This window comes from Bufo bufo, chromosome 2 (genome assembly GCF_905171765.1).
Source record: "Bufo bufo chromosome 2, aBufBuf1.1, whole genome shotgun sequence".
In the NCBI taxonomy this organism is placed as follows: Eukaryota; Metazoa; Chordata; class Amphibia; order Anura; family Bufonidae; genus Bufo; species Bufo bufo.
Genome location: NC_053390.1, coordinates 202022067 through 202036652, shown reverse-complemented (window position 1 = coordinate 202036652; position 14586 = coordinate 202022067). Strand labels below are relative to the sequence as shown.

Below are 14586 nucleotides of genomic sequence, written 5' to 3'. Positions count from 1 at the left end.
GAGGCTGGGGGGCCTATTGGGGGTCTGATCTGAGGCTGGAGGCCTATTGGGGGTCTGATATGAGGCTGGGGGCCTATTGGGGGTCTGATCTGAGGCTGGGGAGGGTCTGATGAGGATCAGACCCTCCCGAGCCTCAGATCAGCCCCATCAGACTCCCCAGCCTCAAATTAGCCTCAGACCAGCCCCAATCAGACATTTAAAATAAATAAACTTACCTCTCCAGCTCCGAACGGCACTGCCTTTTGGCAGATTCACTTACCCTCCCTGGTCTTCTTCCCGCCACGCTGTACTGTGACCCTCGTCTGATCTGAGGCTGGGGGGTCTAATGGGGGTTGATCTGAGGCTGGGGGGGCTGATGGTGGTCTGACACCTAGCACCCACACCAATCAGCTGTTTCAGGCTTCATCCACTGTATAGTATCTGGCTCAGGCAGCTACCTGAAACAGCTGGTCGGTGGGGATAAAACCCACCTATCTAATATGGATGACCTATCATAAAGATAGATGATCAGTATATCTAAGTACTGTAAGACCCCTCTCTGCTGACATGTCTGTTTTAGTAAATAATATTACAATTCTGAATTATTTTTAAAAACTCTGTTGTTCTCCTTATTTATTATTAATACTACAAATTTATAAACAAATTGCTAATTGTGTGTTACCAGCTAGGCGTGTGTCCCTGCACACCCTAGCACTGTCCAACCAGTGCTGCCAGTCTCATACTGTGTAGCGGCACATCTCTTTGGCAAGGGGAATACTAACACTAATTTGGGAACTTTTTCATAAGTCTCTAGGAGGAATAACAGAAGAATGGCGTAACACAAAGTTATAAGAATAGACATTACAGACTTAAATTATGGAGAACACAAGTCCTCCCCCTCATTAAGTAACATTTATTATACACCTTCTTTTCATTAAACTCAGACATAGAATGAGATTAGATTACTGAAGAAATACAGTTTAGTTTACCCGGATTTTGCACTTTGTAGATTCTGTCGACTTAACAGCCTTGCGCCATACACCTTCCTTCTGTGAATACTGTAGAGGGCTGGTAAGGCAGAAAGATTGGATTAGAAATATGATAGGGATAGTATGTAAATGATAAGGAATGTAACCCGCTGTATTAACCACCTTAGTCCATGATTATAAATATTATAATATTTAAGGCTAGCTTCACATCTCTGTATTTTGGTAACCGGTTCCGGCTGAGCCGCCGCTTGCCTGCCGGATCAGGCTACCAGAACACTGCTACCGCACATGTGAAGGCAGCCTAAGCCACCGGTCTGGTGGATTAGCTATCTGCCACGACACCAGAAATCTGCCACGACATCAGAAAAGATGCAGCCAGCCATGTAATAGTATTTCATGTGATATATGGACTGCTTAAAGGGGTATTCCCATCTCAGACATTGATGGCATATCGCAAGGATATGGCATCAATGTCAGATATGTGGAATCCCACCTTTAGGACCAGCTCCTATCTGAAGAATCGCAGGAATTTTTGCAGGACAAGTTATAGTTTTTAATACACCATTTTAAGTACATGTAATGATTGATTAAAGCCAGCCGTTTAGCTAAAACCCCCTTTGTTTACGTCAGTAAAAACACGTATGGGTGGTCACTAAGGGGTTAAGTCTGGCAGAGCGGTAGCTACTCATTCAAAGCAACGCTCCGATTTGGATAATAGAGGCCGGTCCAGAGTGGAGGATCCCTATCTACACTGAACAAAAATATAAACCCAACACTTTCGGTTTTGCTCTCATTTTGTGAGGTGGGATGGATTATCTCAGCAAAGGAGAAGTGCTCACTAACACAGATTTAGACAGATTTGTGAACAATATTTGAGAGTAATGGGTCTTTTGTGTATGTAGAAAATGTTTCAGATCTTTGAGTTCAGCTCATGCAAAATGGGAGCAAAACCAAAAGTGTTGCGTTTATATTTTTGTTCAGTGTATGATGTCATATGTCGTAATTTGCCATATGGACCGGAGTTGTCTTCATGATGTTGCCTCTTTAAGACCTAATTACTTAATAACCATTGAAAACATGATACATGCCATTTGCTGAAGTGAGACATCCCCTTTAATCTATGAAATATAGTAATCAGATCTCTTTTATAATGGATCATAAATAATAGGTCCACTACATTTCTTTCAGGCTTCCCTTTTCTATAACCGATAGAATGACAGGTAGCAGCGAGCTATACTATTACTGTAAGGGATAACAGAAACATTCTAGAAGTGATCCATGATGCCAATGTGTATAGAACCTAATAGAGTGAATGGGATGTACAGTGTGATGCAATATTAAAATGAGATACCTTGTGTGAGCTCTGGAGCCTCAGCCACAAAGCTGATCCGGTACTTGCTCCTCTTCCAGCTACGGTCATTACTAATCAGTGAATTGTTCGCTTTTTCAATATTCACATCATCTCCGACACAAAAAACATCACAGGCAGCCTGTGTACAATATAGACCAAAAGTAAGCCACATACTGCCCAAAAAAAAAAAAGACCCAACTCTGAAAGCACCCAGGGGGACATTTGTCAAGACTGGTGTTTTACACACCAGCCTTGATTCCCCCTGAGTAGCTGAAGGATGCGCCAAATATATGCTCTCATAGACTTGTCTCATCCTCCGGAAAGCCTTGCGACAGACTAAAATCTACGACTGATTTCTGTCTTATTTCACACCAGAAAACTGACTTGAAGTAAGATAAATGTGCCGGCCCTGCTGTCCCGCAATGCCCTCTTTTCTCGCCACTATATAAAAGTAGTTAAATCAATTCATCAAAATGTAGTTTTATTGCATGTAAATACATTGATATTCTCAGTCGCACACAGGATTTCTAGGAGGCTCCATATACGGTATCATGTATTATATACTATGTGTTGCCTTCTTGTGACAGCTCACCTGTAAATCATATTCTAACATAAAAAAAAGTTAACCAATACACACAGTAAAACTTTCTATGTCTTTCATTTCCTGTAGGGTTCATCCAGATTTTTACAAGCGATGGCCTCTCCTGTCCTATAGGAAATCACTATGTAATTGGCAGAGGTCCAACCCCCATTTGAAGTGAATGAGAGCAGCGCTGCAGTAACCCTACTCCGTCCAGTACACAATGGACTGAGCAGTGTATTTCCGGCACTCGAGCTACGCCAAAACAGCTGATCGGTGAAGGTGTGGAGTGCTGATCAGATAGCGATGGCCTATTCTAAGGATAGTCAATGACTTATAAAAAGCTAGAAAACCCCTTTAGTGGTTATATGAAATGGAATGCTGAAAATTATGAGCGAATGTAATATAGTAAAAAAAGGCTTGAAGTCAAGACTCAGCGTAGAAGCCAATTAGACAGGGTAATGTAGACATGCTAAATATTGAGCACTGGGTTAAAATTCTCATTCACTGGATGAAACTCAAACAATATGTGAAAGGTGCCAGTAGAGCAAATACCGCTAAACTGATATCTCAGCTAGACACATTGGATCAGATTTACTAATCCTCTCAAATATTTAGACAGTGTAAACTTACAGTAGACAAATTTATCAAGCGCTTGTATTGAATGATAAACTTTCTGCATCTGTACTTTTTTCAACCTTTATACCACCTATTAGTTGGCTTACTTTGTGGCAGATTTCTGCTCCACAATTGCATGTTGGCACATCTTAAAGGGGTTGTCTCACTTCAGCAAATAGCATTTATTATGTAGACAAAGTTAATACAAGGCACTTACTAATGTATTGTGATTGTCCATGTTAATTCCTTTGCTGGCTTGATTCATTTTTCTATCACATTATAGACTGCTCGTTTCCATGGTAATGACCATCCTGCAATCCACCAGCGGTGGCCGTGCTTGCACATTATAGAAAAAAGCACCAGCCTATGTGTGCTGCCACTATCCCGACCACCGGAGAGGCCGGAACTTTTTTCCTATAGTGTGCAAGCACAGCCACCACTGATGGATTGCAGGGTGGTCGTAACCATGGAAACGAGAAACGTATAATGTGATGGGAAAATGAAGCCAGCAAAGGAGGCAATATGGACAATCAGAATACATTAGTAAGTGCCTTGTATTAACTTTCTCTACATGATAAATGCCACTTGCTGAAGTGACACAACTCCTTAGGGTCCAGTCACACGTCCGTAGTGTATTCCGGATCCACAAATTGTGGATCCGCAATACACCCGGCCAGCACCCCCTATAGAACTACCTATTCTTGTCCGCAAGAAGTTTGGGGTCGCGGCACGGAAATGCGGATGTGGACAGCACACTGTGTGCTGTCCGCATCTTTTCTGTCCACATAGGGAATGAATGGGTCCACACCCGTTCTGCAAAATTGCGGAACGGCTGCGGACCCATTTGCGGAGGTGTGAATGGAGCCTAAGTCATGTCTCATGCCATTTTCTACTGCCCCCTTACCAAGAGTCTAAAACACTTTGGGGTGAGTTATTAAAACTGGTGTAAAGAAAAACTGGCTTAGTTGCCCGTAGAAACCAATCAGATTCCACCTTTCATTTTCCTTTCATGTTTACACATGTACAGTCAGGTCCATAAATATTGGGACATCGACACAATTGTAACATTTTTGGCTCTATATACACCACCACAATGGATTTGAATTAAAACTAACTAGATGTGCTTTAAAGAGGACCTTTCACTAGTTTAAAAACTAAAAACGAACTATATCAGTGGGCAGAGTGGCGCCCAGGGGTCCCCCTGCACTTACTAGTATGTCTGGGAGTCCCAGGCTTCGAGCTGTGCGCTACGATTGGCCAGCGCTGCAGCAAGGGACAACCCTAATACAAAAACTCCGCCCCGTACAACAGAGGGAGCTGCACACACCAGAGCCTATACCGGGCGAACGGAGCGGCGCCCAGACATACTAGTAAGTGCAGCGGGACCCCTGGGCGCCGCTCTGCCCACTGATATAGTTCGTTTTTAAACTAGTGAAAGGTCCTCTTTAACTGCAGACTGTCAGCTTTAATTTGAGGGTATTTACATCCAAATCAGGTGAACGGTGTAGGAATTACAACAGTTTGCATATGTGCCTCCCACTTGTTAAGGGACCAAAAGTAATGGGACAGAATAATAATCATAAATCAAGCTTTCACTTTTTAATACTTGGTTGCAAAGCCTGAAGTCTGGTCCCTTAACAAGTGGGAGGCACATATGCAAACTGTTGTAATTCCTACACCATCCACCTGATTTGGATGTAAATACCCTCAAATTAAAGCTGACAGTCTGCAGTTAAAGGACGTCTGTTTGTTTTATTTCAAATCCATTGTGGTGGTGTATAGAGCCCAAAATTTTAGAATTGTGTCGATGTCCCAATATTTATGGACCTGACTGTAGTTGGCCTGAGTTTGTCATTTCATTGTGAATTGGGGTAACAATCTAAGTCTTTGGTCATTATCAAATGATGAGGTCATGATGACTTTTGCAAAATGGCAAACTAAGTGGTTCTTGCATTGACCTGTTCAGCTCTATGTTACATGTATAGTACCTGACGAACCTCTACCAGACGGTGCATAATCATGGTTACATGGACTAAGCTGAAACTACACAAAGATTATTTCTCTTATTGGCTTCAATAAGGACTCATGCACACAAACGTATTTTTTGTCCGCATCCGATCCGCATTTTTGCATGTCGGATGCGGACTCAGTCATGTCAATGGAGTCGCAAAATCTGTATGTCTGTTCCATGGCATCTGCTAAAGTAAAGAACCTGTCCTATTGTTGTCCGCATTACAGACAAGGATAGGACTGTTCTATTATGGCCCGGATGTTCTGTTCCACAAAATGCGGAATGCACACGGCCGGCGCCAGTGTTTTGCGAATCCGCTATTTGCAGACGACAAAACAGTCAGTGATCATGTGCATGAGGCCTTATACTAGTCAATATCAAGCCTGTGAAGGCAATAGTAATAATATTTGGTAATTTTTTTTTAAATAGAAGCATAACACAGCCGTATTAGGCCCCTTGCAGACCAGCGTTCCTCCCGCAGCGAGTCTGCATCGCAGCACCTGGCCTGACCTCCCATCGCTGCCGGGAGTCACATAGCATTATATTGATTTATGATGCTATGTAACACTTACAGTTCTGGAATGTATTGGATAACACGGACAGCATTATGCCAGTGTTATCCAATACATTCCAGAACTGTAAGGGTTACATAGCATCCTAAATATAATGCTATGTGAACCCCGGCAGTGCTGGGAGGTCAGGACTTGCTGCAGGAGGAACGCTCGTCTGCAAGGGGCCTTATAGTGTAGTGGTAAGCCTGCTGCTTGCTTGTATATGAAGATCTTTGCTTTAATACCCAGCAGAGACCTGTAAAATAATTTGGTAAAAGTTCTGGCAGAAAAAAAGGTAATTTAAAGGGGATATTCATACAAAGTAAAAAAAATCTGTGCGGAATGCACGTGTTTGTTTTTATTTTCAGCCCATTTTTTCCATGTGTTTATGGGCAGTTTTTGACTTATTTTTTGATGTGTCTTTTTTAACCAATCGATTTTCACTTCAATACTAGTGTTGATCGCGAATATTCTAATCGCAAATTTTTATTGAGAATATTGGCACTTCAAGAATTTGCGAATATCTAGAATATAGTGCTATCTCGAATATTCTAGATTTATTTTCATTAGTACCCATGATCCCTCACTGCTTCTTGCTTGTGGGTCAATGAGAAGGCTGCAATATCTTTGACTTTAGGAGTAGTGTCGATCACGAATTTTCGTATCGCGAATTTTTGTAACAAATTTTCCGATTGCCGTTTTTTGCAATCAAGAAAATAATGACTGGAGATCACAAATTTGCGAATTCGCGAATGCATGACAAATATTCGTCCAAATATTAGCGAAATATTGCCCCTGCCGCTCATCTCTGTTCAATACAAAGCTGCATTTTCAGCTCAAGGTTTTTGGCGTGGCAAAAAACACGCTAAAAATGCATGGACTTACATGGAGCTGTTTTTCAGACTTCCCATTCATTTTCAGTGGGAGATTCAAAGCAGATTCTGCCCTAAGATAGAGCATCCTGCTTCTTTTCACGTGGTAAAAAAAAGCAAGCGCTGCTTCCCATTGAAATGAAAGGGAGGCTGGGAACTGATTTTGATGAGGAAACGCTCTCAAATCAGTGCCAATAAAAACTCTCTGTGAACTAGCCCTAACTTTCCAACTTTTGTTTTATTTAAGGGTACTTTCACACTAGCGTTAGTGTTCCGGTATTGAGTTCCGAACTAGGGGAATACCGGAAAAAAACTGATCAGTTTTATCCTAATGCATTCTGAATGGAGAACATTCCGTTCAGTATACATCAGGATGCATCAGTTCAGTCCCTCTTACGTTTTTTGGCCGGAGAAAATACCGCAGCATGCTGAAGTTTTCTCTTCGGCCAAAAATTCTAAACACTTGCCGGAATTCCGGATCCGGAATTAATTTCCATTGAAATGCTTTAATGCCGGATCCGGCCCCAAGTGTTCCAGCAAAACTGATCCATTCTTTCCATCCGTGCATGCGCAGACCATTAAATCTGTGAAAAAAATAAATACTGGAACCGTTTTTTCCGGATGACAACCGGAAAGACGGATCTGATATTTCAATGCATTTGTAAGATGGATCCGCATCCGGATACACCTGCTTGATTAAGGGGACTGATATACCTGTTTTCACCAAATATTAATTAAGGCCTGCGATACACCTGCTTCCACAAAATACTGATTAAGGGGTTTGATATACCTGCTTCCACAAAATACTGATTGAGGGGTGCAATATACCTGCTTCTACCAAATATTGATTAAGAGGTTCTATATACCTGTTTCCACAAAATACTGATTGAGGGGTGCAATATACCTGCTTCTACTAAATATTGATTAAGGGGTTCTATATACCTGTTTTCACAAAATACTGATTGAGGGGTGCGATATACCTGCTTCCCCCAAATATTGATTAAGGTGTTCTATTTAATACTGATTGAAGGGTGCGATATACCTGCTTCCACAAAATACAGATTGAGGGGTGCGATATACCTGCTTTCACCAAATATTGATTGAGGCCTGCGATACATCTGCTGACACAAAATATTGATTAAGGGGATTAATATACCTGTTTCCACCAAATACTGATTGAGGCCTGCTATATACCTGCTTCCACAAATACTGCTCTTCTCTGGTGAAAATGACAGGCAGAGGAAAAGGCAGGCCATTCCGCAGGGATGGTAGTGGTTGGGCAGGTGCACTAGGCCGGAGCCTAAGTGGGAAGTTGGAGAAGGTGCGTGCGATTATGTCAAAGAACGCACCAGAGTTGGTTGAGTGGTTCACTCAGCCTTCCGCTTCTGCACCCTCCTCATTCTCTGTATCTGCTCATCCTCCTCACTCTCTGCTGTGTGCACCCCCAAAGAAACCACCACCATAGCCCCTCCACTCGAGTCAGAGAAATTATTTTCCCATCCATTCCCAGACCTTACCGATGCAGAGCCATTCTTGGCATTGGATGAGGAAGAGGAGGTAGCAACGACCGCCACCCAGCGGTCTGACGACAGTACCCAGATCAGCCCAAGGAGGTTGGTCCCCGTTGTTGCTGCCTACTCCGAGATCTGTAATGTCAGTGGTGGTAAAGGTGACGATGATGACGTGTCGATGGACGTCACGTGGGTGCCCACGAGAGAGGAAGAGGAGGGGAGTTCAGAGGGAGAGATGGAGCATCAAATAGGGTGGAGAAGGAGGAGAAGCAGGCAGAACTTGCAGTGCACAGGAGGCAAAAAGCAGACTCCTAATGTATCTTTGAGCGAGCCATCCACCATGCACGGTCACATCTTGCGCTCCCAGGATGCCGGCACATGGCTCCGCAGTGTGGGCTTTTTTTTAACATGTCAGCTGCTGACAATAGTGTTGCCATCTGCAGCCTGTGCTGTTAACGCATAAGTAGCGGTAAGCCCAACACTCACCTAGGGACGACCGCCTTAAGAAGGCACCTGGCCTCCCATCACCGAGCCCAATTGGAGCAACGCCGTCAGAACCCACAAAGCCACACTCCCGGCACTCCACGTCCTGCCTCTTCTCCTTCTCCTCTCTCCTCCCATTTGTCCTCAACTCCACCTTCCACCATGCCGCCGTCGCGTTCATCCGGCAGAAGGCTTCCGTGGCCCAAATGTTCGAGCGTAAAAAGTTGACGCCGGATAACCTTCTTGCCCAACGGCTGACCGCTGGCTTGTTGGAACTGCTAGCCCGCCAACTACTGCCATATAAACTGGTGGACTTAGAGGCCTTTAGAAAATTTGTGGCCATTGGCACACCGCAATGGAAGTTCCCCGGAAGAAAATATTTCTCCCAGAAGGGCATCCCAGAGCTATATGACCCGTTCAGCGGCAAGTGAATATATCTCTGGCACACAGTGTCGGTGCAAGATACATCTGACCACAGACACGTGGTCTAGCAAACACGGGCACGGAAGGTACATAACTTTTACTGCCCACTGGGTGAACCTTCTGACGGCATGCCTCTTCTTCTCCTACTCCATCCTCTGTCTCCTCCTCGGCTGACTCCTCCTTTTCCACTGCTACCGCCTCTCCCGCTGCACCCCCTAAGTTCCCTAGAACCTATTCAACGTGCCAGGTGAGACACTGCCATGCTGTGTTGAGCCTGTTGTGCCTGGAAGCCAAGAGCCACACCGTTCCTGCACTGATTTCAGCTCTGCGGTCACAGGCCGAGCAGTGGCTAACCTTGCTCAATTTGACAGTTGGTAGAGTGGTGTGCGACAACGGTACCAATCTGCTAAGCGCGCTGAAACAGGGCAAAATGACACACGTGCCGTGCATGGCACACGTCCTGAACTTAGTCGTACAGCAATTCGTTGCCAAATACCCCGGGTCCAGGATGTCTTGTGGCAGGCCAGGAAAATCTCTGCCCATTTTAGAAGATTCTACACGCCCATGGCTCGCCTTGCTGACGTTCAGAAGTGACACCACCTGCCCGTCAGATGTCTGATTTGTGACAGCCTGACGCGCTGGAACTCCACTTTGTATATGTTTGATAGGCTGCTCCAGCAGAAACGTGCAGTTAACGACTACCTGTATGAACTCTGCAGCAGGACAGGTTCTGGGGAGCTTTTGCGGCCATTTGATGAAATGACCAAACTGGTCAGTCGCAGTCAGGGTGCCATCAGTGACATTGTACCTTACGCCTTCTTTTTGGAGAGTATATTGCATTGTGTCATTGATCAAGCCATTGAGGAGCAGGAGCAGGAATGCTGAATGAATTCCCAGGGGGGACTACTCCATCTGAGACAAGTCAGCAGGAGTATGAAGAGGAGTCAGAGAAGGATGGTGGCTGGGGGGGCAATGTACAAACACAAAATAGCGGACATGTTACCAGCATCACAGACTGCTGTCAGAATGCAGAATTTCAAGGCCTTGGGGCGAGAGATGCTGCATTCTGCTGTTGTGGGCACTGGCAGAGGATTTTCCACCCACAGCGAAACAGGTGCGGGTACCAATCTGGCGGTTTGAAGATGTGTTGGTCACTTCGGATATGAGGTCATTCTTTCAGCCAACCCATCGACAGCCGCCCTCTGGATCCAGCCTCAGGACGCCTAGACCAACAGGTGCCCGTCTACATCGGGTTAACGGCCGATGTGGACTCTCTGAGAAGCGAGGTACCCCTTGACTACTGGGTGTGCAGGCTTGACCTGTGACCAGAGCTGGCACAATTTGCCATGGAACTCTTGGCTTGCCCCTCGTCGAGTGTCCTGTCCAAAAGGACGTTCAGCGCAGCAGGGGGGATTGTGACCGATAAGCGCGCTCGCCTAGCTCAGGACAGTGTGGACTACCTCACATTTCTAAAAATGAATGAGGCATGGATCTTGAAGAAATTCAACACTGTGATGACCACGTGTAACTGAATTTCCTCATGCCAACCCACACATATCCACCACCCAGAACAAAGAATGGGCCTTGTCTTACTCCAGTGGCCTACAGTAAAAAAAAAATCCAGAAATTTTTTCTGTTAGGTTAATGTCTAATTTTTTGGGCCTGTACTGGTCCACAGTAACATTTTTATCCAGTGACCCTCTAATGTACCTCCATCCACATAATCACTTGTTCTTTTCTGTCAGGTGAATGCCTAATGTTTGGGGCCTCTACTCCAGTGGCCTACTGTAAAATCTTTTTCCAGTGACCGCCTAATGTACCTCCAGCCACATAATCACAAGTTCTTTTCTATCAGGTGAATGCATAATGTTTGGGGCCTGTACTCCAGTAGCGTACAGTAACATTTTTATCCAGTGACCGCCTAATGTACCTCCCAGGGCCGGTACAAGGCAGGGGCCGAAGGAGCGGGTGCCCTGGGCGCTACAAGGAGGGGGGCGCAGCAGGGCCGGACTGGCCTGCCGGGATACCGGGAAATTTCCCGGTGGGCCGGCAAGCCTGAGTGCCGCAAGGCCGCGGCCCTGGTGACAAGTGGGGGCGGCCGCGGCCGGCGGCAGGGCAGAGCAGGAGATGAGCGCTTCCATTGCGGAAGCGCTCATCTCCATAGTCATCTGTATTGCCGTCCTCAGGACGGCAATACAGATGCCTGCGCTGCGGCAGAGGAGGGAGAGGTGTGTCCCCTCCTGTTCCTCTGATAGGCTGCCGGCCTAGTGCTGGCAGCCTATCAGAGGCCGGTGCAGGCGGCGCGATGACGTCATCGCGTCGCCTGACTGCCGTATAGCGAGGGACACAGACGGAAGAGGCGGCCTGCATCGCATCACATTGCTGGAGGTAAGTATAAGTTTTTTTTATTATTTTTTTTATTTATATAGGTACAATACTGGGCTGGGCTGGCACATAAGGGGGGACTACTGGGCTGGCACATGATAAGGGGGGACTACTGGGCTGGGCTGGCACATGATAAGGGGGGCTACTGGGCTGGCACATGATAAGGGGGGACTACTGGGCTGGGCTGGCACATAAGGGGGGCTACTGGGCTGGCACATGATAAGGGGGGACTACTGGGCTGGCACATGATAAGGGGGGCTACTGGCACATGATAAGGGGGGCTACTGACACATGATAAGGGGGGTTACTGGCACATGATAAGGGGGGCTACTGGCACATGATAAGGGGGGCTACTGGCCCATAAGGGGGCTACTGGCACATAAGGGGGGCTATTGGCACATAAGGGGGGCTACTGGCCCATAAGGGGGCTATTGGCAATAAGGGGGGCTACTGGCACATGATATGGGGGGCTACTGGCACATGATATGGGGGCACTCTGGCTACTGGCACATGATATGGGGGCACTCTGGCTACTGGCACATGATATGGGGGGGGGGGGCTCTGGCTACTGGCACATGATATGGGGGCACTCTGGCTACTGGCACATGATATGGGGGGGGGGGCTCTGGCTACTGGCACATGATATGGGGGCACTCTGGCTACTGGCACATGATATGGGGGCACTCTGGCTACTGGCACATGATATGGGGGGGGCTCTGGCTACTGGCACATGATATGGGGGCACTCTGGCTACTGGCACATGATATGGGGGCACTCTGGCTACTGGCACATGATATGGGGGGGGCTCTGGCTACTGGCACATGATATGGGGGCATCTATGGGGGCACATCTTACTGCAGATTATTTAGGGGCATCTACTGAGGCTAAAAAGAAGATATTTTATATGGGGGGCTCTGTATAGGGGCATTTTATACTGGGACACATTATGGTGGGTACTATGGGGAAGGGGGGAGCACTATGGGGGTCATCTACGGGGGCACTGAGAAGGGGGGTATTTTATGTTGGCACATTATGGGAACATTAGCTCAACTGGGGGCATTACAAAGGGGTATGTTTTGCATATTATAAGGAGAATTATTACTACTGGGGGGGGCATTATGGTGGGTTTTATTACTCCCCCATGGTATGACCCCCTAGTAGCAGCACCAGCCTCTCCCTGCTCTGCTATTCCTCTGCCCCTTCTCCAAATCCTTATTATGAAATCTTTCTCATTAGGATAAAGCACAACATCAGCTCCGCCGAGCCCCCGGCCAAGTGTTGAAGTGGCGTCCGAGATCCCCAAGGGCCAAGTCAAGTAACTGTAAGTTTTTATGGGGGTTCTACAAAAGAGCTATCGTGTGGCAAAGTTCATATTCGTGTTTACACACGTGTTTTAAAATGAATACTTTCAAAGTCCCACAGTCCTTTGTTCTATTGCTTTAAGTATATTCTTGTTTTGAAACAACATTGATTCTTTCTTAAAAACGGGGGGGGGGGGGGGGGCGCAGTTTGCCATCTTCGCCCTGGGCACCAAATGGCCTTGTCCCAGCCCTGGTACCTCCAGCCACATAATCACAAGTTCTTTTCTGTCAGGTAAATGCTTATTGTTTGGGGCCTCTACTCCAGTGACCTACAGTAAAATTTTAATACAGTGACCGCCTAATGTACCTCCAGCCACATAATCACAAGTTATTTTCTGTCAGGTGAATGCCTAATTTTGGGGCCCGTACTCCCGTGGCCTAAAATAAACATTTTCTATGCTCCAGCAGGGCACATTTTTGAGAGTTTCCCTTTAAAACACATAAAAATGGCCCCTGATTAAATACATATTTTTTGTGGGAATTTTTGCCATTGATCCCCCTCTAGTATGTCACGGTCCATGTTGTGGGACTATTTGTGCACTTCTAGTAAGTATTTGGTGGCTGCAAATATGACCTGAAGGTTTTTTAGGTTCGCCTGCCATTAAAGTGAATGGGGCCCGCCACGAACGCATGGTTCGCGAACATTTGATCGCGAACGCGCGTTCGAGAAAACGTCCTGGCTGATTTACATCCATCACTAAATGTAACAGTTTGCCGGTATGGCACCCTGAAATTTCTGATGGCAGCCCTAAAGATGCTCTAATTTTATTTAGCATGAACCACTGGGATAAATTTGATGCACATAGTCTACTTCTAAGCTGTAAAAGTTTTAGACAATAATAATCTAATAATACATACAGCAAACATTACATTACCTTGAATACTTTTTTAGCCCATGTTCTGAATGATTCCTCTTGTCCACAGAGTTCGTCCCCTTCCCCCATTTTTAAGATTCGCTCTCCCCCCATCTCTTCCAGCAGAGTATCCACAGCTCGGGCAAAGGCACAGAAATGAGGGTAAGCTCTTGAACCAAGTCCAAAGACTGAGAATCTACAGTAACAGTAAAAAAACAAAAAAACAAAACACAAGAACACAAACTGTAGTGCTGTAAAAGTACTCAAATACAGTAAGTAGAATTGGCTCATATGGAGTAGGTTTCTGTAGGTAGTTACATAGCATAGGTAGTTATATATTTGGTGAGATACATAGATAGACAGATAGGTGATAGATGGATAGATAGATAGATAGATAGATAGATAGATAGATAGATAGATAGATGTAGCAACAAATCTAAACCTTACCTAACATTGGCTAAGGGACCTGCACTTCCAAAATTATCTCTAGGACCTGTTTCATCTCCAGATGACTTTCGATCATCAGCATAGGAAGACACACTGTTAAATCGTACCTTGTAACTCCTAAAGACAAGATATATTCTTAATAGTTTGAAGTCAATGTTGAATACTGTCTCA

The 14586-nt window shown here is 45.6% G+C and overlaps 1 protein-coding gene across 2 annotated transcripts in view; it reads right to left on the bottom strand.

Moving 5' to 3' along the window:
- Nucleotides 1–14586, bottom strand: part of NOS1 (nitric oxide synthase 1) — a 127631-nt gene that overhangs the window by 40215 nt on the left and 72830 nt on the right. For both annotated transcript variants that reach the window (XM_040420223.1, XM_040420222.1), the window contains 4 exons: nucleotides 14416–14532; nucleotides 13990–14164; nucleotides 2320–2458; nucleotides 969–1047 (listed from right to left, as the gene is read on the bottom strand). In XM_040420223.1, the coding sequence (XP_040276157.1) occupies nucleotides 969–1047; nucleotides 2320–2458; nucleotides 13990–14164; nucleotides 14416–14532 (510 nt within the window). The remainder of the gene's footprint in view (nucleotides 1–968; nucleotides 1048–2319; nucleotides 2459–13989; nucleotides 14165–14415; nucleotides 14533–14586) is intronic.